The following is a 25,452-nucleotide window of genomic DNA, read 5'->3' as shown; positions in this document are numbered from 1 at the left end:
GGGAAGAAGGAGGATCCTGGGAACTACAGGCCGGTCAGCCTCACCTCAGTCCCTGGAAAAATCATGGAGCAGGTCCTCAAAGAATCAATCCTGAAGCACTTAGAGGAGAGGAAAGTGATCAGGAACAGTCAGCATGGATTCACCAAGGGAAGGTCATGCCTGACTAATCTAATCGCCTTTTATGATGAGATTACTGGTTCTGTGGATGAAGGGAAAGCAGTGGATGTATTGTTTCTTGACTTTAGCAAAGCTTTTGACACGGTCTCCCACAGCATTCTTGTCAGCAAGTTAAGGAAGTATGGGCTGGATGAATGCACTATAAGGTGGGTAGAAAGCTGGCTAGATTGTCGGGCTCAACGGGTAGTGATCAATGGCTCCATGTCTAGTTGGCAGCCGGTGTCAAGTGGAGTGCCCCAGGGGTCGGTCCTGGGGCCCGTTTTGTTCAATATCTTCATAAATGATCTGGAGGATGGTGTGGATTGCACTCTCAGCAAATTTGCGGATGATACTAAACTGGGAGGAGTGGTAGATACGCTGGAGGGGAGGGATAGGATACAGAAGGACCTAGACAAATTGGAAGATTGGGCCAAAAGAAATCTAATGAGGTTCAATAAGGATAAGTGCAGGGTCCTGCACTTAGGATGGAAGAATCCAATGCACCGCTACAGACTAGGGACCGAATGGCTCGGCAGCAGTTCTGCGGAAAAGGACCTAGGGGTGACAGTGGACAAGAAGCTGGATATGAGTCAGCAGTGTGCCCTTGTTGCCAAGAAGGCCAATGGCATTTTGGGATGTATAAGTAGGGGCATAGCGAGCAGATCGAGGGACGTGATCGTTCCCCTCTATTCGACACTGGTGAGGCCTCATCTGGAGTACTGTGTCCAGTTTTGGGCCCCACACTACAAGAAGGATGTGGATAAATTGGAAAGAGTACAGCGAAGGGCAACAAAAATGATTAGGGGTCTAGAGCACATGACTTATGAGGAGAGGCTGAGGGAGCTGGGATTGTTTAGTCTGCAGAAGAGAAGAATGAGGGGGGATTTGATAGCTGCTTTCAACTACCTGAAAGGGGGTTTCAAAGAGGATGGCTCTAGACTGTTCTCAATGGTAGCAGATGACAGAACGAGGAGTAATGGTCTCAAGTTGCAATGGGGGAGGTTTAGATTGGATATTAGGAAAAACTTTTTCACTAAGAGGGTGGTGAAACACTGGAATGCGTTACCTAGGGAGGTGGTAGAATCTCCTTCCTTAGAGGTTTTTAAGGTCAGGCTTGACAAAGCCCTGGCTAGGATGATTTAACTGGGACTTGGTCCTGCTTTGAGCAGGGGGTTGGACTAGATGACCTTCTGGGGTCCCTTCCAACCCTGATATTCTATGATTCTATGATTCTATGCCTCTGATACGCCCAGCGGCGGTACTGGGGTATTGTCAGCAATGACACATGCCTGACACGCTTTGTGGTGAGGTGTGAGTACCCCCTGCAGTAGCACCTGGGCATGGTACTCAGGTAGTTTCAGCACTGGCACACTGGAGTACTGCCAGCCAGAGGAGGGGAGCGCTAGGCCCTGCTCCCTCCGAAATCGCCTGGCTCCTCGTGATAAATAAAGAAGTTAACACCCTACCTGAGCTGGTAATTAGCTTTTAACCTGTACTAGCAGTTAACTCCAAAAGGCAATCATTTTTTCCAGGGAGCTGGTGTTGTAGAAAGGACTAAACATGGCCAATTTTGTTCAGGATGAATTAAGACTTGCAAATGTAAAATGAGTTCATCTATTTAATTAAGTAGCAGCAATATGGATGGTAAATTAAGTTAACGGTGGACGTGCCAAAACAGGGTTATAAAAATCATGTCCTGTTAGGAGTGATTTCTGGATCTGTCTGGCTGCTCTCAGTCTTGACCTCCCCGCTTCTAGCACCCAGGTGGGTGTGTTAGATCGATGGATGGCGGAGCCAGCAGCTCCAGTGCCCCCCTCTCCTCCCCGCCTTCGGTAAACGTGCTGAATTATTAATCGGCTGCTTTAAATGGCTGCTGGTTTGGCAGCCATCTCACCTTCCGGTGCGACCTTCGTGCAGGAGGCCCAGCTGCACCAGGATGGCGGGGGGGGGGGAGCCCCGCAGATCTGTACCGTGACAGTGCTCTGCTGAGCGGCCAAGTGATTTATGGGGGATGCCGTTGTGAAAGGGGCGGGAGGGGCGCGGGCACAAACCACAGCAGAGCGAGAGCACCAGGTGGAAGCAGCGGCTGCACGGGCTGGGGGGCTCAGGCTCGGGATGGGAATCGGCCTCCCCCGGCCTGTTCCCAGCTCTAGCACTGACCTCGGGTGAGTCACTTCCTCTCAGTGGGCCTCGCTCTCGAGCGGGGATTTCCCTGCACTGGTGGCAGGGCTGTTTACACAGCGGATTGAAGGGGCTGGGCTGGGCGGGGAGGGACGGGGGTGCAGGATGAGGCCGGGGGTGCTGCCAAAGGCCCCAGGCTGGGGAGAAGGTGGGGGGAGTTGCCTCATGTCAGGAGAATGGCGCTGGCGATTTGGCGCACAAAGCAGGCAGCCTTCGGCCGCCACCCACTCCCTGCCAATGCGCTCAGTGTGACCTGTAGGAACGAGAGGACGCAGACAGTTTCCACATCCATCCTCTCCTCCACCTCGCCATGGAGCCTGCCAGCCTGAGGGCCGCTGGGCCAGCTGGAAATGGAGGGAGGTGACCTGCTCGTTTCCCAGCGGCTGCCAAGCAGCCATCTTCAGGGGAGGGAGTGAGTCAGTGGGCCCATCCTGAGCCAGCCAGCTCAGCATGTTGGGCATTAGATTAAGGCTCTCCTCACTGGGGAACCAAAGGACCCCAGCTTTGACCTCCTACTCTGCAAAGGCTGGGAGAAGCGCGCCACTCCCCGCCCGCCAACCTGGCAGTGCAGGCCTGGGCCCCGTTCAGTGCTTTAGCGTGAGCCACGTCGTCTCTAGCCTCCCTTCCTGGATTGTGCCCTTCTGATGCCGTTAATGTGCAGCCGTGCAGATGAGAGATGCTCCCGGTTTGGCTGGGGTGGAAGCAAACTGGGTGTGAAATGAAGGCGTGTGGAGAGCTCCTTGCGGTAGGGCTAAGCGCCAGGGGTCTTTTCTCTCCTGCTCTGGCCTGGCCCCGCTGTCATTGAGGGGAGCGGGAGTTGGGCCATGTGCTTGCAGACCCCCTAGACGGCGCCGGTCTGGGCCGGATTCCAGGCGCTGCATTGGGAGCGCTCCTTTCAGGCCGGAGGGGGAGCCCCATGCTCAGAGCGTGTCCGCGGCTCCGATTCTCTCGTTATCGTCGTTGGGCCGGGGCTGTGGGAAGACAGGAGGAGACTGGTCTCAACGCAGGATTCCTTTCCTTCCCCTTCGCACACCGGCTGCCCGGGGAGCCCCATGGCCTCTGCGAGTGCCAGCTGCTCTCGGGGCTGCATCTTCTTTCACCACCCCCACTCCTTCCCTGTCCATTTCACAGCAAGCCACAGCAACGCTGCTGCGGGGGGGGCACCGTGGGGCTGGCCACTGGCCATCCGAGCAAAGGGAAAGCATATGGCACTCCAGTTCTCTGCCTGCCTGCCGAGCTTCGCTTGGCCTCCTATACGGACCTCGTAGCTCCCTCATTCAAACCCCACTGTGGCTGGGTTCTCTTTGGGGACCCCACATGTAGATTCATTTGGGACTCGGGCCCATCCTGAGTCTCTTTCAGACCCAGGGGGTGGATTGGGGGCTTTGTCGAGAACAGGGAGATTTCACTTGAGGAGCCTGGTAGACGTGTTGACCCTTTGGGGACTGACTGGCTGTCTCTTGAGGTCTGGCTCTGCCGGGCACCCTCGGTGAACCGCCACGAGGGATGAGCCCATCAGAGCCCAGACCTGTGGCATTCGGCAGGCTGTGGGGACTCTGAGGAGAGAGCAGGCCTCGGTTGCTCTGGGAAGGGGAAACGCAGGGCCCTGACTCACCCCAAGTGGTCACTGACTCCAAGAGAGCGAGAGCAATAAACTCACCCCCCAGCAATGCCCTCCGACTGTGATCCAGGCGCTAGGCTACTTGCTGCGTTCTGTGCTGGCCTACACCAGGCATACCATGCTGGGGACGACATCCATCGGCCGCTGGAACAGCTCCAAGAGCGCTCGCCTTCAAGCCACATTGGCCGCTCTGGAGAGGAGCACACATGAATTTTTGAAAAAAAGGAAAGAATAAGGGGAAACGGGGGGGGGGAAAGGCAGCGAGTGAATGTATCCTACTCAGTGATGCAATCTTAGCAGGGCTGAACTTTCCTCTCCTGCCACTGATATAGGATCCTTTAGGGACAGCCAAAAGAAATAATAACCCTCTGATTTGTAGCTTTCTGGCTCCCGCAGCCAATGGGAGACGAGCACTGCCTCATGCGATTACTGTTTTTTGTATGAACTATTCCCTAAAGAAATCAAACCCCTGTGAAATCCCCCTCATGCCTCAGCCTTTGCTATGCCGCTGACCCGAGCAATGCAGATTATCGTAACGCATCTCAGCCTTAGACAGGAACAGTCATTAAAATTTGAAAGGCAAATGGAAAATCGCTACTTGAAGCCTCCTCGCCAAACAGCCAGGCGGCTGATCAGAGCCCTCCTTAATGGATCTAATGTGTACGAAACAATTACAGCCTCCAAAGTGATACCTTTCCAGAGCGTCGTGGCTCTTTCCAAAAAAAACCCCATCACCTGAAAAGGCTGGAGCCATGTGAACAGAGCTGCCCTGTGTCTGTGTTTCACATCCCTGTGGACCCATCCCCATCGAGCCCCCCGGTGTGATGTACCCCGCTCAGCCTGGTGCTCCTCTCCCCTGGTGTAATTTATCCTGCACACAGGTCCAATGCACCATTTCAAAATTGGTGGCTTGTGAGCTTCTGGGCATAGGTGGGGTGTCAGTGGTGCCTGGGCCGTTTGCTGGCTAGCTGGCCGGGATGGATTTCACCCATCGCCATCCCTTGGCCCCAAGAAGACGGGCTAGGGTTTCCTTTGGAGCCCATGGGAGAAGCTTTCCCTAGTGTTCTGAACACAGGACTGGGAGCAGGGAGCACCTCAGTTGCCACTCTTTCTGTGGCTCTGGGCACATGACTCAAAAGGGGGTCAGCAGCGCCTGCCCCAGCGGGCGGAGAGGAGGCCTGGTTAGTGTTTGGGAGACATCCTGGCTCAGCGAGGCTGACAAGGGAAGCAGGCTCCTATCCCCAGCTGCTCTGAGCCCACTCTCTCTGCGGGGCTCATGGATGCTGAGAGGCTGGGGTTCCTATGGGCTGGCACTGAGCCCGATTGCTAGACCCTTGCAAACTACCCCTGACTTGCATATTCCCCTGCGGCTGGTAGACTGTGTTAGCCACTCTGTCTGCAACACTGACTGGGTTATGGGTCTGATGCCATCCTCGAACCTGCACGGAGTGGAGGCTCGGCAGAGAAGGGGCTACTTGCAGCTTTGTGCCCTGCTAGATCAAAGCCTCACAGTCTCCCAGGACAGGATCCCGCTTTGAAATCGCTCTCCCCATGCGGGCAGCAAAATGCTCTCCATCTCGGGCAGTGCCGCTGCGGAGGCCTCTATGCCGGGCTCGGGAGTGACGTTAGATGCTGGGAGCCAGGCTGAGAACCAGAAGCTCATTGCACAGAGGTCAGGAAATGGTTAAAGCCTCTTTGGTCACCGGCTGCACTGGGGCCTGTTTCAAAGCAGTGACCTAGAGATATGAAAGGTTTCATATCCCAGTTGCAATTCCTCTGAGCTCCCTTCCCATCCCCGCCGCCTCCAGACAGTAATCCGTGCTCAGCCCAGCCAGCCTGGGTGTATTTTTAAGACTAATTAGCTTGACAATAAAGCCCTGTAGGCAGCGCTGGGAACATTTGTAGGCACCCAGAAAATGCTGCTTGCTTTGAATACCGGGGCCGGCTTGGCTCGTGATGTAGGTAATGGCCGGGAAATGCTGATGGTTCCAGCATGGAAATCAGCGCCCAGGCTTCCACGTGCTCCCCTCTAAACCCAAATGCGCCGGGGGCAAAGGTCAAGGTCGAGAGAGGAGGAGGAAAAGCCCTGGCTGGGCTGACTGTACCTGGGAAGAGGAAGCTCTTTCGAATGTGGCTTTGGGTGACGCCGGAGAAACAAGAAGTTCCCCCCCCCGCCCCCGGCTCCGGGGTGAATTGGAGATGGCGCCTGAAACTGCAGCTGCTTCTCACGCTCCGGTGAGGGCCGGACACGCAGCCGAGGTGAGCCGGGGAATCCAGTGCAGGCAAGCTCCCAGCCTGTAATGCAGCCCCTCTCTGTCTGCTCTACCTTTCCAAGGAGCTCCTGCTGTCCGAAGCACCTCCTGCCACCTGCATTGCAGCCCCTTGGGGAAGCAGACAGCATGGCCTAGTGGATCCATGTTGGACTGGGCACCAGGTGCCCTGCAATGCAGGCAGGGCTTGGCTTTGGGCAGATCACTGAATCTCTCGGGGTAACTGTACTACCTTGCCTTACTGGGGATGCGGGGGTCTCCACGGGCATGCTGGTGTGACCGTTGCTGCTCCTGCTGCCATCTACTCCAGTTTGGATAGAGAATGCACTGGGCAGCTGCCCAGAACGATAGGGACTAGGGACAGGAAAGGTCTGGGAGGGCATTGCGCCCAGGTACCATTCCATGGGAGGGGCGTCCCTGCACCCGAAAGTCGATCTGTTGCACTGTACACAGGAACCTGGGCTTTACTGCTATGTCGGCACAAGGTGGATCCATTGCCCTGGTGCCCGTTTGATTATGTTTGGCCCACAGAATAAACAGCTTGGGGTTGCTGTCCCCGCCAGGGTGCCACTGAATCTCGGGGTGACTGAGCTGGCCTGCAGCATCCTCTCCTCGAGGCCGGGGGGGTCTGCTCTCATTCAGTGCCTGGGTGCAAGGTACCCGGGCAGGAGCTGTGCCCAGAGAGGAGGAAAGGGACCTCTCCTGCTTTGAACATGTTTCTGAGAGTGGGACAAAGGCCTGGCCTACAAGAGCCGCTTCCTCATTCCAGGACTCGGCCCTGGTTGGATGCAGACCCAGGCCTGGCAGCGTGAGCCTGCAGGAAAGAGAGATCCCGTGCTTGTAGGACAGGACACAGGCTGGCACCTCAGGCAGCCAGTCAGTATTCCCAGGATGCTGGGGCGAGACACCCCTATCTGCCCTGAGCAGACAGGGCCTGTCTCTCTGAAGGGGAAGTGAGGCCCACTAGGATTCTTGGTTGCATGGCGCACAGCTGGGAGAGCCAAGGTTCCTCCACGTGCTGGCTGGGGAGCCGGAGCAGGCAGCTTGCCGCGCTGCTGAAGGTTCAGACGCTGCTCTTGGGAGCATGGAGGCTGTGACAAGCACAGGCCTGCTGAGCCACTGTGCCAGCTTCAGACGCTCTCTGGTTTGCACCATCTCTCTCCTCTGCCCACGCCTGCCTCGCCTGCAGCTTGATGGCAGATAAAAGGAGAGAGGACCCAGCATCTGTCATCGATCAAAGACGCAACGTGCACTCCAGTCTCTGTGCTTTCACCTCATCACTGCTAGAGCTAGACAAGAAAGGGTGGCCAGGTCAGCCAGTCCCCTTTGCTCCTTCTTGGCCAGGGCAGCTTGTGCCCTATGGAACATCCCCAGCACGTTGACCAATCCAGCTGGAAACAACAGGGGCCCCAGCATCTCCCTGGGCTGGCAGGCTAATAGAGCTCCCTGCGGGATAAAAATATCCATCTGCCTGTCCATCCCCGTACACACCTTCTGTCTGTCTGTCCATCTGCCCGTTTTTCATCTTGAACATCCCCCACTGGGGAAATCCTGAGCAATTCCTGCCCCTTCTGGAGGTTGAACAGCATTGAAATACCTGGGGATGACCCCCCTGCCCCGCCTTGCGTCTTCACTTTGGCTGCTGTTCGGCCAAGGTGCGTACATGGGTTGAGTTCAGACCGCTGCAGGGCCTGCGTGGAATCAATCTCACGCCTAGCAGAGGGTCGCAGCAGGGTGGCTGGTGTGCAGGCGAAGGGCTGAGGTGCCTTGCTGGGAAAAGTACAACGTGGTTTGAACATTTAAGCCTCCGCTCACTCTGTATATTCCCTGGTGGCTGCTGAGCTGTGCGAGAGGCAGGCTACTCTCAGCCCGGAGAAGGTGGCTGGAAGTGTTGCGTTTCTCCCCCGCCAGGCGTATTGGAGGTCTGGGGAGCAATCTGCCAGCGTTTGAACCGTGCATAATGGGACTTGATTTCTCCCTGCCCGCCCCTGCTTCCAAGCAATGGCTATGATAGCAGCTGTGCAGCTTTGTTTATGTGTAGGACCTAGACAACGTGTTGGCAGAGCAGGATGGGACCATTGTAAAAATCAGTGGGACAGGCCAGATCCTCAGAAATGAATAAAGCGAGGCTGATTTAAACCACCTGAGAATCTGAGCCTGAGGATTTGATGGTCTAAACTCTGCTCCCGGTTAGGCTGGTGTAAATCTGGAGTAATCCCTGTGAAGGCAGTGGGATTACTCCAGGTTTCCGCTGCTGTACCCAAGAGCAGCTTTTGGCCCTCCACTTGTAACAGGCACCCTGTGGGGTGAGCGGCGAACGGCGTGAGTGAGTGTCAGGCCTGTGCTGAGCTGTCCGAGGGAGTGGAGCTGGGAGTGGTGGCCGGAAAGGGGGCAACGGGGAGCTCAGTCTGAGCCAGAAGGGTGGGGAATGGGCTTCGGGGAGGTGCTGGTGGCCTTTGCAATGTGCACCCCACAAAGAAGCCCTGGTGCATTCTGGGGGAAATTCCCCCCTGTGCAGAGAGCCAGCACAAGCATGGTCAGCCCTCAGTTCCCGGGTATGGCCTCAGGAGCTGGATGCAGGTTGGGTTGAGCCCTGCCCTGTTTATATGTCAGTGCAAAGGGCAGAAGGGTGGCCTCGGAGAGCCCCTCCCAATGCCACCAAGGCAGGGACACTCCAGAGAGCGTGGACTGGGATTTCCCAAGGAGCCTAGATTCCAGGGGGATTTGGACATCATTCCCTTAGGCTCATTGGAACATACCACCCAAAATGACTGCCAGGAAAGGGGGCCGTCTGCCAAGGAGACGGGGTATGTGTGTGAGACCAGAATATACTATTCTACTTATGTTGGAGGCCGAGGGAACTTGGGTGATTAAAAAGCTGATTTCTTTTCCCAGCGACTAGCGGGTTTGTCATCACATCGTAATTAGCCAGTTACACAGCCATATGTTTTATTCATGAGTTGGGGGGATGGTGTCAGAGGAACAATGCTTATTTTTTGTGTGTGTGTATATATGTGTATATATATATATATATATATAAAAATAAAAAACACACACACACACACACACTTTTCATTTTCCCCCTGGGGAATATTGCCTAAAGAAACCACTGCCTTCCTGCTCGTTCCCCATCCAAATCGGAGGCTATAAATGGTTTTGTGGGCCTGGCTGGGACTCAGATTGGTTTAAAAATATGGATTTATGTCTGTATTCTTCATTGTCAGAGGTCAATGAGAACAGGAAATCGTTGCTGAGCTTCTTATTTAATGGAAGGCAGTTGCCAGTGCTGCTTTGATTATTTTGTTTGTTTGATTTCTCTACACACACATGCACACGTTTCTAGTGCCCATTACACACACACATGCCCACGCGTTTCTAGCACCCATTACACACACACACACTTCTAGTGCCCATTACGCACGTGACACACACACTTGTTTCTAGCACCCATTGTGCCTCTGACTTACCACTCTCTAATTGTGGGTCCAACTGGTGCCAGGCAGCCAATGGGGAGTCCTTCCTGTGGTTTGCTCCTGTTTTCCGGTACTACTGCAACTGTCCCGACACCTCTTCCCGTACTCTGTGCTTAAAGTGGTTTGAAGAAAGTGGGGAACCCAGTCCAGTTCTGGTAGAAGTTTATGGCATTCAGAAGAGGGGACACACCTCTTCCCATTATCACAGGCTGCCTGAGGCAGGATAAAGCCCAGCTATCCAGAAGTTCAGGGTGATGCTTCTCCCAACGTTGTAATTGTGTAGGGACATAGGCAGGGCTGGGCAGATTTCATTTCTCCAGGGCTTCGTACACATTCCCTTTGGTTCCAGCTTGTGTGGGTTGTGCCTTCCAGGCCTTCCCTTGGGAGATTGCGCGCCCATTTCAGAGACCTGTCGTGAGCCAGAGTCCCTTCCTTGGTGCCATCCCGTGGCTTGCAAAGCAAGGAGCTGGAAAGCTCCTGCTGTCCCTACTCCCCTCAGAGACCTCAGTCCCTGGTGTGACTTGCAAGAGTGCTCATAAAATCCATCCTGAGCTTCTGAGGGATCCCTGGCTTGGAAGAGCTGTATTCATTTGAATGGGACCCATTTTTCTGCCTGGAGCCTTTGCAGGTCAAAAAATGTTCCCGTCAAATTATAGCAAACGTTGGGCCCTGGCTTCCCCTCAGCCAGTCGTGCTATGTGGGATCTCCCCTCCCCACAGGAAGCCTGGTTGTTTCAAGCACAGGGCCTCATGCCCCTGTCTGGATAACTCCTGGGCACATTCCCGGGTGGTTTCGGCCCATCCAGAGAGAGAAAGATAGAGCCGGGCACACCAGTTGCAGGGTTTGCTGGCCTGTTTGGTTCTCTTAGCTGCTTGGTAACGAGGTTTGCCCCAGGCAAGCACAGCGGGAGAGGCACGGTGCGAACAGGCGCCGAGGGAATGTGGGCAGCATTCAGCATCAGTAGATCACTGTACGTACCCAAATAGGTTAGGCCCATGCATGTAGCTCATAAGAGCTTGTATAACTCATGGGAGAGACGGGGCTTATTTCTCTCCTGTCAACAAGGCTTTCGCTTTAACTCAGAGCTGAGATCTAATCTGAATGCTCAATGCATGCACATCTACGCCCCCTGCTCACTCTGCTGCAGCTGTGGGAACGAGGCACTCCAACTCTGCCGTACTGGGTCAGCGCAGAGGCCGGGTTAGTGCATGCCACCTAGGCGGGATCTGGGCCAGAGTGAAAGGAGTGGAAGGATTCTCAGCAAGGCACCTCTTTCCTGCCTTGCCCCCCGCCTGCTTTCTGACGGTCCACTTGTTACAGCCTACTAGGAGTGAACTTGCGGGAAAGTGGCAAGTCAGAATGGAGCTTGTATGGCAGTCACCTGCCCTGCAGCTGGCTGGGGCAGCAGGTGCTCTGCCCTGGCCTCCCTGGCACTGCGGGTTGCAAAGAAAACAGAGGGAGAGAATCCTGGGAACAGGTTTCCCTACCTGCCAGAACGCAGGCAGCGAGGAAGGGATCCCAGCACGTATGGCTCAGGGTTTGGCAGGCTGAGATGTTACCTGTTTGCACTCGGTGTCAGGAACAAGCTGTGTCCATTGCAAAGTCATAAATAAGATCAGGAGACGAGGAGCCATTTGTCAGGGGTTATGGCAGAAGCTTGAAAGGATTTAAAGTTGAAAACCCCCATCTAGGACCTCAGGAGCTCTGCCACAGACCAGCTGAGTGATCTTGGTCTTAAGGTCTCTGTGCCTCGGTTTCCCAATCAGTAAAATGGGGATTAGCCTGACCTATCTCACAGGAGTCAGTTTGATAACGTTTGTGATGGGCTTTGAGAGCCTCAAATGGTACGTGATGGGAGAACTGAAGGGATGGGGTAGGCTGATCGCAGCGCTGTCAACGTACAGAGTGCTACAGTTTACCCCACTCCCACTGTGTGTTTGCAGGACACAGGGTGCGTCACGTGCTTTTATGTGTCGGCTGCTATATCCAACCGTGAGCTTACACAGACCCTCACCGGACACTGGAGCTCCAAGGCAGACAAGGTGTCCGATCATCGTTTGCTATGGCGGGCACGAGCCCAAGGCACGGGGTATGAGTCAGACCATGGGGAGGGAGTAGCAGGGCCTATGGAAAGCAGCACTGCTATTTCTGAGGCTTCCTGCTAAAAGCAGACCTTGCTGCTCCGGAGGGTTTGGAAAGGAGATGGGCAGATGCCACATGCTAGTGTGATCTGAGCCATCCTGCTTCGGGAGCTCTCAGCAGCTCTGGCATGACAACCTCAGCATTTGCGGCACCTTACAAAGTGGGGAGAGGGTCTGTTTTTACCCCTTTTGGAGCCTTGCCTGGCCTGTCTCTCTGCTATGGCATTGTCTCCTCCGCTAGAGGGCAGGCAGGGCCCCTCTGTTCCAGCACAGATCCAGATGCAGTAGTTAGCTCACAGCTGATTCTGAGAGGGGAAAGGAACCGGGGTCCCATGAAGAGAGAGGAGTCAGGTTTGCTTTTCTTTTCTTCGGCCCGGCCTGGCTGTCAGATGGCTGCTCTGTGGTTTTGCGTTTATCTCTAGGCGCTCCTGGGAGATGAATACACTCAGGATTGTCATTGGACGCTGAGCACGCTTCTTTAAGAGTCTAAAGGGCACTTAGCAGATGCAGGGGAAATATTCCATCGAAAACGCCAAACCCTGGAGGGGCTCCCTGAGTTGGGTTATTCAGCCTGCCCTTTGGCGCTCAGTACACAAAAGCAAATGCTGGCTCATTTCCAGGTGGCCAATTCCCGCTGCCTGGCATCATTTCCCTTCCCATCACCGAACTCTGGAGGCCCTGGCATGGGGAGGGTGAGCATGTGTGGGCAGTGCACAGACGGGCAAGGGAGCTGTGCTTCTGCAGCAGAGCTCTGAGCTGGGGCTGAAAGTGTGTCGGAGGGAGATGGGGATGCATGGCCAGCAGCTCCTGCCAAACAGGTCGAGTTAGCGCCCCAAGCCGCTCTGTAGCATCTCGCTAATATCACCTGGCCCGTGCCTAGAGCTCAGCAGTGGTGCAAACAGTAGCCAGTTAATCCTCTCGCCCCACTGGGAAGTGGGTCAGGATTGGCAGTCTCAGATGACCGATTTGGAAACTGAGGCACAGAGGGGGAAACAATTTACCTGGGCCAGCCATGGCTCTCAGACCCATGCTCACGCCGCCAGATGCATGCCTTGCACTCTAGGGCCTCACAATCTGACCAGCCTTCTACTGGGAACTTTCCCCCTCGGCCTCGTGTTTAAAAATCTTGTTCAAGTGAAGCAAGAGTCTGTGTAACTCAGGAGACATGAACGGGCTCGTTGCCGTTTCCTTCTCCTGCTGAGCCACGGGAGGCTGGATGGGGGCTAGGGGCGAGGAATCAGGGTGTCAGTTAGTTCAGTTGGGTTTCAGATGTTGCAAGGGGCAGAGCTCCTTCAGGCATGCCCGTTTCTCAATCCGGCGGCCCAGTGTTGCACCGCAGTGTGTACCCCTCCCCCCCTCCCCACAGCATGACTTGGAGGCTCCCATCCAGTCGCAGGGGCACCTCAGCTTTACCCTCCCCATCACTGCTGCCAGGGACGTTCTGCTGTAACATCTAGACTGCAGTCCTCTGCAGAGGTCCCACTTTGGTTCGGGACCCCTGTGTGCAGACTGCGGTACAAACACATAGGAAGGCACAGGCCTGGCTGAGATGCGTTTATGGACACTGCGTGGATGGATCCTCTGCAGGGGGGCAGAGCCCCCAGGATTCGCCTGCACTGAGCTCCTTGCAGGAGTGGGGCCTGCGACTCATCCTGCCTTGTGCTCAAAGATTTACAGGCAGGTCGAAACCTTGGGATTCTTCAAACTCAGCCGGGCTTTGACATTCCTGGACGGCCCAGACAGCCCCGGATGTGCGGGGATTTGACATCTGGCTGTCAGGTGAGCAGACTCAGCACTTCTGTCCCGTGCTTGCTAGGCTTAGCCAGTTGTCTTATATGTGTCCATCCTTCCTTGCTTCTCTCCTTCTCCCCTGCTGGTTAGAAGCAGGTTTGCCTAGTGGAGCGAGTGCTGAACTGGGGTGCAGGAGACCTGGGTTCTGTTCTCCACTCTGCTGCTGGCCTGCTGGGTGTCCTTAGCTAAGTTATTTCCCTGTCCTGTGCCTCAGTTTCCACATAGGGCTAATGAGACTGACTTGCTTTGTAAAACACTTTGGGATGTTTTGATGAAAAGCACAAGGTGTTATTTGGTATTTATTAATTGATATTTATTTACGCCTGCCAAGAGGTGCTCTCTGCCACAGAGGCACAGCTTGCTTTTGAAGTGGAGTCCAACTTAACTGAGTGAACCATTCTCCTTAGAGCTTTATATGATTTTTTTTTTAAATGGATTGGCAAGGCACTCCTCCCTCTGTACCCACTCTGTGATTGGCCTGTAATTACAGGTTTATTGCCTGTACCTCTATTGTGTAATGACATGTTTGCAAATTAATTTTTATGGCTCACGCCATTAGCATATACCGTTGATGTGGGGGGTAGTATTAATTATCTCCGACGTTAGTGTCATCCTGGCGAATTAAAAACCTGTAAAGGCATGGCAGCTGAAAACAGAGCGCCTGCAAGGGGAGGCGGAATTGTTGTCAGGGTTGTGGGGGCAGAGGCTGTGGCGGGAGAGGGGGTAGAGGCTGTAGCGGGAGAGTTGGGGTGCGTTTATGGGGGGAGGAAGCATCACCTTAGAGGTTATTTTGGCCGTTATTCCTTAGCCACTGGCTCGGTGGGAGCCTGGCCTAACCTGGCTGACTATGTCTGTGCTTGCTCACAGGCGTGGATCTGGAGTGACAGTCTGAGCGGGCGGCGGGGGCGGGGGGGGATTGAAAGCCCTTGCACAAAAGGCCCCGCTGTGTGAGGAGCAGGGTGGGTGATGCTAGCCAGTGCCCTGGCAGGCCGGCATAGGGCCCTGGAACCAGAGAGATTCCCGGGCACACGAGCCCACAGGGGAGCCTGGGGTCACCCAGCAAAAAAAAAAAAAAAAGCAGGGCAAGAGATGCTCAGCGTTTATGTTGTCATGGCCCCAGAACAGATCATTTCCACTGGGTCAATCCCTCCCTCTCCCCCCCACCGCTCAGGGGCGGGGAGGAAGCACACACAGCACGGACTGCTCTGCAGCCACCCTAGCACTCGGGGGAGGCTGGGGACGGCTGTGGGGGGAGGATTAAGCTATTGCTTATCTCCTGCCCAGACTGGCTGGGCTGATAGGAGCCTGTGCTCTGTCTACACCCACTGAACCGTTAGGGGACAGGTCGAGGACAAGGCAAAGTCATTTCACTTTGTAAGTGCTTTTCAAACCATGTGTTGTACGTGTGTGTGTTCGTTCGCTGCCGGGGGGGATCCCCCTTTGACTCCAGTGTATTTTCCTGCAAAGAAGCTTAAAAAAAGGACCTCTGAAATACTTGGGTACATGAGAGTGTCCTGAATTTAGCCCCCTGCTTGCTCACCCAGAAATACTTCCAATACTGGCAGATGGAAGCTTTGGACTTCCTTATGTGGTTTTCAACCAAAAAAAAACCCAGCTATTCATCCTGCACAAAATATTATTTGCCAAATTAGCTTCAGGGGGACTCTGGCATCATCTAAAAGTAGCACAGTTCTTCCTTTGTGTATTTCTCTGTCCTACAGCGCCTGATCCAGATCCCAGGGAAAGCCGTGGGCTTTGGATCAGGCCCACAGTGTGTTATATCAAATACAGGACTGGTTTAAAAGAGTCTGTAGTTGCCTGTCTGGGAGTAGATGTGCAATGAGGAGCCCTGTGCCCCTGAGGTATGGACCCCATTTCTGTGCATGGACGGGAATGCAGATGATGTCTCTCCAACCTGCTGGTGGCTTCTGGACTTCCAGGTGCAATAAGGGTATAACCACCCATGCAGTTGGGATCCTTTGTGACTCTGACTTCAAAGGGGAAGCCACACCAGTGTGCAGGGACTGTCTCTTGAAGCTGGTGGATGGGCTGGTCAGTTATCAGGCAGGATGTGGCTTTCTCTTGCAGTAGGGAGATATCACACCTTTGCCTTGGTGCACTTTGGCAGTGATAGCAGCCGGCAGTTCTGGAGGGGGTGGGGGAAAGGGACGGAAGGCCCACAGCACATTGTGTCACTTGATCGTTTACTTAAAGCAAATTAAACCTGGGCCTTTGTTACTATGGTGCAGCCTGAGCTCTGTAATAGCATTTATTAGCCCGATTTGCCTGCGAGCATGTCTTCCCGGATCTCATAATGCCTTGGTGGAGAGGGAATGTGTGAGATTGTATCAGGCACTTGATTACAGTCACAACAGGGATATTTTCAGACTGGGGAGGAAAGGGGGAATTGGAGGGGGGCGGGAGGACAAGGCTTATAGTCTGAACCTGGCAGGGAGTGGGTAGGTGTGTGAGAGCCAGTGAGTGAGAGAGAGAGAGCGAGCAGCCAGCCTCTGGGGCAGGTAGGAGTTTTTTGGATCCTCCTCCTCTTTCTTGTTCTTTCTCTCTCTGCTTCTCAGTCAAGATAGTTAACTCCTGGCCCCCGCTGCTCCTGGCAGGCTTTTATGTGCGAGGCAGAGAGAGGGAAGAGAAAGGCTCAGGGCATGCAGTGAAGGCAAATTCTTTTAAGTGGCTGGGAGGTCTTTTGTATGGCTTGTCGTTTGGGTTGTTTTTGATCAGCAGCTGCTTGGAAACACAGCCCACCTCCGGGGGCGGGGGGGGGAGGCCTGCGAAGAGTGGGGGGCTGAATGCTGCAGGAGGCTCGGGGGAGCCGGGGGCACAGCCGTTATCTGGTCGGGTGGAAGGGGAAAGAGAGACGTCTGCATCCAGGTTTTCATGGACCGGCTTCTTTGGCGCCTGGCTTCCTGCACCCCGGAAGATCGGGAGTGAAAACGGCTACAAATTCGTCTGTACCCCCAAACCCACCTCTCTCCCCCCCCCAAGAAAAAAGCAAAAAGCAATGGGGGAAAGCCGAAGATGACTTTCAGGAGCGGAGGAGCAAGCCCGGCATTAAGCGCTGGAGACTGCCTGCGATGAACAGATGCCTGATGGTTTCCTACCCTCTCTCTTTCATTAGAGGAGACAAATCGGCTGTCAAGTAGCCAGATTTCCAATTTACCGATAATGATTCTTGCATGAAAATTGATCAAGGGGGCTTTCTGATGCTAGGCGCTCTTCTCGCCCTGCCTGGCTGGCTGTAGCCTCAGGGAGGGTTGGGTTTCTCTCCCTCTGTCTCTTTTCTTTCTTCCTCCCCCTTCTCCCGTTCGCTCCTTTCGGAGTCAGTGGTGGGACACCGAGGGAAAGGCGAGAAGGACCCACAACAACCATCAAAAGCCCGCAGCAGCTCCTGCCTTGGCGACCCCCTTCCTGGCTGCTCGGGACGCTCTGATCTCTGGGCTCTCCCCCTAAAGAAGAAACCTCAGCTTCACTCCTTTGGAGTATTAATTTCTAACATCCCCCCGCCCCACACACACACACCTCTTGCCCTTTTGTAAACCGGTAGCTAAGGGGGAAAGAAAACAAAGCCGATTTCTCCTTGGTAACAAGAGAGATTCCTCCCCCCCCCACCCCTTCTCTCAATCTGTCTTTCCTCCCCCCCCCCCTTTGATTCTGAACATGAAGCCCTGTTGGAAGCAAATCCACTGACCCCCTCCCTCGCCCTTGACATTCAAATGATTGAATGGAGAAAAGCGTACAACTCGCAGGTTTTGGGGGGCTTGTCCCCCCCCTCCGCTCTCTCCAAATGAGTAATCCCTAAAGAAGATTTTACAGCCCGGGACCCTCCTTTCTGCCCCCCATCCCTCTTTCTCTTCCTCCTCCTCGCACTCTCTCTCTCTCTCTCTCTGTGTGTAATTTGCATCTCTAGTCTAAGAAGGCAGGAAAAACAGGGGAAGGCATCAAGGCATGGCAGCTGTTTAAAGTGCTGTTGTGTTGTTAGTCAATTACCTCCGTGTGGCTCTGCAGGTGACAGGCTGCTGCTGAAACTGGCAAGAGACCTTCCCCCCTCCCCCTCCCCGCTGCTTTTAAACCATTGGGGTTTTTTTTAATTATTATTATAATTTAGAGTATTTTTGCCTTTGGGTTTTTGTTTTTTTGTTTTTTAAAAACCCTCGGTGTGGTTTATTTTTTTTTCTTCGACAACCCCCTTCATCCTTTTCACCCTTGATTTTTCTGGTCGCAATGGAACTGTAACATAAATCATGTTTGGACTGAAGCCCCCTCTGTATTACTTACCAGGTAAGGAGATTCCATGGTGTGTTTGATTGTGTGTGTCCCCCCCTCTTCCCTCTCTCTTTCATTGTACAGCTGATAATAACAGATGGGCGCTGATTCTCTGATACACCACACTCCTGCAGATCAGGAGTATCTCCACTGGAGACGATGGGATTCTGTTGGTGTAGATCCGGATTAATTGCACTGGAGTCAGTGGAGTTGTGTCGCTGTGAATCAGGAGTGAATTGGGACTAACTGCACGGGGAGTCGCCAGAATTACATGGCTGTTAGGCGTAAATGAAAAGAGAATCGGGCCCCCTTGTGTATTCCTTCCCTCTCCCCCTCCCCTCCGAAATCCTTGTGCAACGTGAGCTCTGTACTTTTCACCCAGCCCTTGGGGTGTATAGCATATCTCGCTCCTTTTGTCTGCCCTGCTTGGCTCGCTAAGTGGTGAGCCGTGTTTTATTTAACAGCAAACGGCAGAAGCACTTAAGTAATCTAAGGTGAATTAAGAAGTATGGTGTGAAGTTACTTTCGAGTGGTGCCTAATATTGTTTCATGGCTCAGTGAGCTCTGATCATGTAGCAGACAGCACCAAAGTGGCGACTCTGAGTCTCTCCTCTTCTCCCGCTCCTTTCCCTCCTTCCCCTTTCTGCCCCAAGTCCCTGAGCTTATTTTCCCCTGATACGAGGTGTGTGTAACTGCTCTGACATGTGCCTTCCTGACACTCGCCTTGCTGCTCAGGGCGGGGAGAGGAGGTAAGCCATACAGAGATATTTATGGCAGTGGAAGAATAATGCTCTGTTTTGTTTCCTCTTCATTAACCCTTCACAGTGGAGCAACAGTTTGCATGCCAACTTTTTATTTTCAGTGTAAGTTCAGGGGAAACGAGTTGACAGCTTTGCCTGTAGATCTGTAGTTAAGATCATATTCTTTTAAGGAGATGGATAATTTAATGGCAGATTAGAAAAAGATGGTTGTCCGTCCGTCCCCCCATCTGTATTTCAAAAAATATTAAATTAAAGTCCTCATCGAAATGAAACCGCGGAGCTAGGGGATGTCAAGTTTGCGGTGGGTTTTTCTCGCTTGCTTGCTTGCGTGCACCAGGCGTGTGTGGTTTTGGTGGGAGGACTAGCTCTCCAGTTACCTTTGCCGTTGTGACTCCTTTGGTGGTTTCTTAGCAGTGCCTGATTGTGATGGTTATTTGTTTCAGGAAATGGGTTTTGCATGTGGCAGTTACAGGAATGAACTGTTATTTAAAAAAAAAAAAAGAGAGAGCCCCAAAGGTCTTTAAGCTGATGCAAAGTTCCCTGTACTGAAAATGTTGTTGATGAGTGAGTCTTTTATAACAGCCTGGGTTTAAACCAGCTACAGTGCTCTTTAAAGTCTGCTGGATACTCAGAGAAGGAAATTCTGTTTGCCCCACAATGGTAATGTATGAATGCTAGCAACCAGTTTGACTTCTCTTGTTAAATATCATTGTTTTGGTCAATTCATTCTGTGTTCTGCAGGGCTTTCCTGCATTTCTCAGCTGCTTTCTGATTGATGGTAGGCTGTATTCTGATCATGGTCGCGCTGGTGTAAATCTGGAGTCATTCCACCAAAGTGGATTTGCACAGGTGTAACTCGTCTGTGAGATAATCAGCATGTCCACACACAGATTTGCACCAAAAGAAATGAAGGTGTGAATTGCAACCAGTTTAGTTATTTCAGGGCCTATTACCCTTAAGAGGGTCCCTTAGGACCCTGACTTCACAATGGGGTAGAGAGGATAAATCACTAATACTTGGAAGCCTTCAGCTCCTATAGCTTTGTGGGCCTTACAGTTACCCATGAAGATCCTCAATACCCATCTACCTGTGGCAAACCCTTTTGTGATAGTAGCTATCAGTATGCTTGAGTGGGGTGCATCTGCAGCATCTCTCAGCCCAGTGGCTGCAATCCCTGGGAAGTGTGCTTATTGTTTTATTTGAGACTTGTTTAAACTTAGCACAGAGGGTATATAAAAAAGAAACTGGTGTGAGGCATGCTGTGCAATCTGAGGCAGGCACAGTTATTATTTATATAGCTCCACGCACATGCACCATGCTGGCCAACAGGAAACATGTCCCAAAAGATAAAAACCGAGAGGCAGAGCTCATTAGTTTTCTTTTATTTGCATTCAGTGCCATTTTTTTTTCTTTTGCTCTGGGTGCAGCTCCCTAACCTCCCTCCCAGGTTTTTAAGTTTTTTATGAGGTCTTTATGATCCTTGGGGACTCGTCTTCATGGGTTTCCATTTCTCGCTTGCTCTGGTTTTTTTCACTGCTTAAAAGGGGAAATCAATAATACTGCACAAACATGCCACCTTATTTTGTTTTTGTCCTGTAAATCACACAGGAGATGCCTGAAAAGTCTCTAAGCAGATGGAGTGAGAATATTTTTTAACATGTTCCAATCCAGCCGTATTTACTTACGGTGCCCCCGTTGCGTGAAACTTCTCTGTTTTACTACAATTGCTAGTTCACTAATTCCTACATCCTGTAAAACCAACCGGCATTTAATATCGAAAAAGATAAACTCCAGACGTGAGAAAAGGAATTGTTCCAGGGAGTGATAGAAAAGTATGATCTATTGCCAGTAGAGTGATGTTCCCCTCCCCTTCACAGGACACTGTATTTCTGTCCTCTCTGGGCATCCATCAGATGGTCTATTTTCTTTCCAGCGTCAGAAAGAAGAGATGCATTGAAGTGTCAGCCTTTGAGATTTAAAGCAATTAAGGCAAATTATGTGTGGACTATTCAAGGTGCTGTCAAACAGAGAAATCATGGCACTCAGGCGTTCGCAGCTACCAGAAGCATTAGGAAATGCTAATAGCACAGGTAAGGTCAGAGCAGATGTAAATTTCAACCTTCTAAGTTAGGCTTTCAAGCGTTTTACAGAGTGGTTTTATGATCATGGCAGTGACGCAGCTGCAGAAGCCCCGGGGAGCATTGTAACGGTCTCTGATCCATCATTGGACCTGTCCCCATGCTGTCTGGTGACAGCGACACACATAAACCCAGGGGTCACAGGGGTAGAGTTGTGTGTGTAATGTCAGGCCAATAGCTCATTGTAACCTGTGGGGGCGGGGAGATAGGAGAACATGGAGATGGGTGCCTCACACTCTGGATGACTTTTATTTTAAATTGAAAGCACTGAGAAAAGGTGCTAGACTGACTAACCCAGAGACCTGAAGGCCTCTGTCTGAGGGAACAGGTGCAGCAGCAGCAAGGACAGCAACAATGCAAGCTTCTCCCGTGCCAGTGCAGGTGCCTCCTGTCTGTATTCCTGGAGGCAATACTTTCTCCTACACCTTGCCTACAAGAGCACCAGTGGTGATGTGTGTGGGTGTGTGTGTGGGGGGGGGGGTTTCATGTGGGCCATAGATCAGTAACAACATGTTACACGTCTCTAGCACCCAGGACCCCCTGCGTGTTTACTTTTATGCTTCAGAACATCTCTGTGAGGCAGTGGTTTGCTCATCAGCCCCACACGACAGACTGGGAGACCAAGTGGGGGGAAGTGACTTGCCCAAGTCCTCCCAGCCAGGCAGTGGCAGAGCCAGGGTTCGAATGCAGAGCTCCGAGTCCTGCGCTTAACCACTTATTGCAAAACTTTCTGACGGTTACGTGGAAGTGAGTTGGGGATCCTCAGCACAGTTCTGTGGTGGGTTTGGTTCCCCCTTGCACAGTCCAGTCGGGCTATTGATAACACAGGAATTAGGAAATGAATGAGCGAGATGGTCACTGCTAAGGTGGGGGTGCCCGGGGGAGTGGTGGTCCTGTTGTGGAAGGTGCCGTACCCCGTTCCCAATCTGCTGATCATATGCCGCTTGTAATAATGATCCTCAGAAAGCAAATCCTGGTCTGCCCAGAACCGGAAGACGGCCAGGAAGGCTGGAACCGTAGCCCAGTTCATCTTTCGATGGCTGCTTCTGAGCCAGGAGCAGACAGGGCCTAGCTGACCGTTATAAACCCTTGTTCGCCCACCCCTTTTTTTGTAGACAGGAACTCTTTCTTGTGGCTGGCTGCCTTGGTGGAAATACTACAGACGAGGCCCTTTGGGGGTCTAATTACACCATCTAGATGGGTGCGTGGTCCAGGCTGAGGAACCAACTCATCAGAGTGGAAATTCCCACTCCCCCTCCTGCACATCCTCTAGCGAAGGGTGCAGTTCTGAGCCATTCATAGCACCAGACCCATTCCCTTGCATGGCTGCTCAGCTAGTCGTTAGTAAAGGGACATGGCAACCCGACAGTATCTGCTGTTGCTGAAGTGGGGCAGAGCGGCTTTAACAGCATCATCAGGGCTCGTGTCAAAGGAGCCAGACTTCTTTTAAAGACCAGGAAGGAATAGAAAACTGAAATCCCTTCGCTGCTCTTTATCCCAGTACCCGGTTGGGAGGCTTTCTCCTGGGACGCTTCCTCTCTGTCTGCAGTGCTGTCAAGGGGGTGGGAGGCAGCCTGGACAGGCGGCTATAGATTGATGCTCATTCCATGTGAGCTGGAAGGAACTATCTGTTGCGGATTCTGTTCCCCATCAAGGGACATTGCCAGGCTGCCGCTTCACAGCCAGGAGCTCTGGTCCTGCAGAGTAACCCTTTATTGGTGATTCTTTTTTGCATGGATTGTTTTGAAGTTGTGAAGGGTGTAGACTGAAGATCAATGTAGTGATGCCTTTTGCTGGCTCCGAGATGGTTGGTTTGATTCATGCCATCCTGCTCAGCCTTTGGCTGGAGCACCTGGTCAGATCAGCTCAACTCAGCCCCTGGCAAATGGGTGCTGAGTGCGAGGAGAAGCTGTTTTCCTGGGGGCTGACCTCTGAGCTGTCCAGCAGCCAGCCTTGAAGCTGGGTGTGCAGTGGGGGTGGAGCTGCCTCTGGCAGAGAAATTGATTTCCAAACTTGACGTGTGGTGGAAAGGAACTCGGTTTCCACCCAAGCCAGCTGGCTGTGGAAGGGCTTGTGAGCTAGGATGGATGTGGTAGGGGCGGGGAGTCATGCACATCAGTGGCAACCTCCCTCCCCTTGGCTTCAGCATACAACTGTAATGAAACAGTCCCATGAGACAGTGCTCTTTGAGCAGGGCTGGGGACATTGCTGGTTAGCAGCTCACATGCTCACCGTGAGGAATTGGTTTTGCCGCACCGGAGTTTGCGTTCCCTTTCAGCGTCCTGCGGGAGATTCTGATGACCTTGCGCTCTCTCTGGCTGCTCCCATCTTCCGATAGAGCCACCTAGCTCTGGGCCTATCACAAATCCCACTGGAGTCCCTTCCCTGAGCTCTGGATCACTGTGGGTCAGACTCTTGGTTTGGTTAAGCTTGCAGATTTCTTTGGGGCCCCAGAAAGGGATCTCTGGGCACCTTGATTCTCATTCATTTATACCCACGAATTCCCCAGCCATTGGCTAGGCAGTGCTGTTATCCCATTGGGGTTCTCTTTGGGACTCCACTTCAGAACACGCTCAAGCTCTGGGAAAGCCTTAAGCGCATGCTTAGGTGCTTTGCTGAATGGGGATAGCTGCAGAGTCATGGCTTCTGAGAATGGTTCTTAATTTCAACCCAGGGTGCCAATATTAGCCAGCAGATCAGAGCAGATGGTGGGATCTAGGGTCTGCCGTGTAAACGCTGCCCTGCCTGTGTCGGTTGCGTTGCGTTAAGGATGATTCACCCAAGCTGTGTTCCTCCGGTGTCCTGCTCTGTTCTCAGAGCGCAGCCTTCCTCTTGGGAAAGTGTGTGGGCAGGGTTCTCTGGCATTGGCGAGGATGTTCACATCCCTTCCCTGCAGCTGCACCTGGCTTAGCACCTACATGGGAAAGGTCCTGTTAATTCTGAGGTTGCCTCATTGCTGGGCCATGGCCGTAGTTCTGCCTCTAGGCACCTCGCTGGGGAACCATACCATGCAGCTTGGACTCCGTTTCCCACTCAGAGGGTGTGGGGGCTAGTAGTTAAAGTGGGGGACTGCAAGTCAGGACTCCGGGGGCCTGACTGGTATACATGGCTCAACATCCCGAGCTGTAAAATGGGTGCTGTGCTGACCTACCGCCCCTGACGGCAGGGTTGATGTGACGCTTGGTTAATAGTTTGTGAAGCGCTTTCGTATCCTCAGATGAAAGGTGCTGTGAGAAGCGCCCAGGAGTGTTCTGCCCTGCGGTACAAGAAGGCCATAGTTAGCTGAATCACATGCCTTGCAGTGCGAATCTGCCTCCAGAGCTCCCCCCATGACGGAATCTGGGGGGAGTGGTAACTAACGGGGACAGTCGCATTGAAAGTGGCAACTGTCCCCTCTCTCCAGTCCTGGTTTTAAATAGATGAACATCATCATAATACCAAGCTCTTGTGTGGAGTGCCTTTCCTCCGGAGAGCTCAGAGTGCTTTACAGAGGTCAGGATCATTTTCTCCATTTTATAGAAAGGGAAACTGAGGCAACAGGAGGGGAATTGAGTTGCCTAAGGCAACCCAGCAGGCCGGTGACCAAGCCAGGAAGAGAACCCAGGTCTCCAGAGTCCTGGTTCAGTGCTGTATCCACTAGGTCACGCTTCTTACCTTAGCAAGCCTTGGCAGAACCGGAGCTGATGAATAGATGAGGGCATTCCTGTGGGAGAGTGAGAAATGCCCTGTGAAATGGGGCTTGTGGGAGGGAAGTTTCCTGCTTCCCTGTCACCCACTGCCTCACTCACATGGGTGCACAGACTCCCTGCAAATTGCAGATGAGTGCCTAGCGAATGCAATGCGATGGCCCCACTGGGGTACCACTTGCGGCTGGCAATGAAATAGTACTCTTGGCAGCCCTGGAGCAGAGTGCCCTGTGAATGATGGAGAAGGTGGGGGGCTGGCTTTTTATCCCTTCTCCCATCAGGAGGGTGCTTACAAAGCGCCTCTTGCCTGCTATTCCCCTGGAGGAGCAAGCCAGGCGCAGGGAGCTGATGTGACTTTCCCCAGGCTGTGGGGTGAGTCTGTGCAAAACCTCTCACCCCTCTGACCTGATCACTAGCCCCCACTCCCTATGGGCATCCCCAGCTCAAACCGGGTTCCCTGCTGAGCCTTGGGAGCTATTCATCTTCCTCCCCCTTGGCAAGTTCCATGCCAGCCCCAGTAGGAATCTTGCAAACAAAGACAGGTGGGTCAGCGTGGCCGGCCAAACAGAATGTTTCAGCTAAAAGCCACGCCCAGGCTATCACCTGGCCATATCTTGGTCCACAAAGCCATTTGGTCTTGAAGGGCCCCTGGCTAGGGTTGGTTTATTGTTTTATCGGGCTGATACAAGGCTTCGCCTTGGTTCAAATCCCAGTGTGGGTTCAGGGCTGTTTTGAATGTGTTTCCTCCTTCAGGCCGGCTGCACAAACACCATTGATTTAAAACAATGCGCAGCAGCCACATATCAGGCTCTCGTCCACAGTTCAAACCCCACTGGTGTCCCCCTAGCCCTGGCAAATTAAGAGCAGCTGGTGGGAGCGGGGCTTATAATCCTTCCCACCTGTCTGTTTTCCTACTACCAACCCTGGGAACAAGATGAATTTGACAGTGCACCCCA

At 53.0% G+C, this 25,452-nt stretch overlaps 1 protein-coding gene and 1 long non-coding RNA gene across 12 annotated transcripts in view; one reads left to right on the top strand and one right to left on the bottom strand.

The window, feature by feature from the left end:
• Positions 1-25,452, top strand: part of GSE1 (Gse1 coiled-coil protein) — a 359,568-nt gene that overhangs the window by 231,789 nt on the left and 102,327 nt on the right. Inside the window, exon 1 of one of the 9 annotated variants that reach the window (XM_043495425.1) lies at positions 2,219-2,321. The exons of 7 other annotated variants lie outside the window; for them this stretch is intronic. Coding sequence is in view for 1 of the 2 variants with exons in the window: in XM_043495424.1 (XP_043351359.1) it covers positions 17,890-17,926 (37 nt within the window). In the remaining variant the exon portion in view is untranslated. Of the gene's footprint in view, positions 1-2,218; positions 2,322-16,136; positions 17,927-25,452 lie in introns of those variants that run through there. One more of the 9 variants, XM_043495424.1, reaches the window with a different exon arrangement.
• On the bottom strand, positions 1,761-18,875 carry LOC119841477. 3 transcript variants are annotated; one of them, XR_005288559.2, is made up of 3 exons: positions 17,924-18,875; positions 3,998-4,148; positions 1,761-3,308 (listed from the first exon to the last, which is right to left on the bottom strand). It is a non-coding gene; the product is annotated as an uncharacterized LOC119841477 (long non-coding RNA). The 3 variants fall into 3 exon arrangements; XR_006275286.1 differs by lacking the exon at positions 17,924-18,875 and adding an exon at positions 9,696-10,411; XR_006275285.1 differs by lacking the exon at positions 17,924-18,875 and having other exon boundaries at positions 3,998-4,728.

The sequence above is a fragment of the Dermochelys coriacea genome, chromosome 12 (assembly GCF_009764565.3).
Source record: "Dermochelys coriacea isolate rDerCor1 chromosome 12, rDerCor1.pri.v4, whole genome shotgun sequence".
Lineage (NCBI taxonomy): Eukaryota > Metazoa > Chordata > Testudines > Dermochelyidae > Dermochelys > Dermochelys coriacea.
This window is presented reverse-complemented; position numbering and strand designations above follow the sequence as displayed.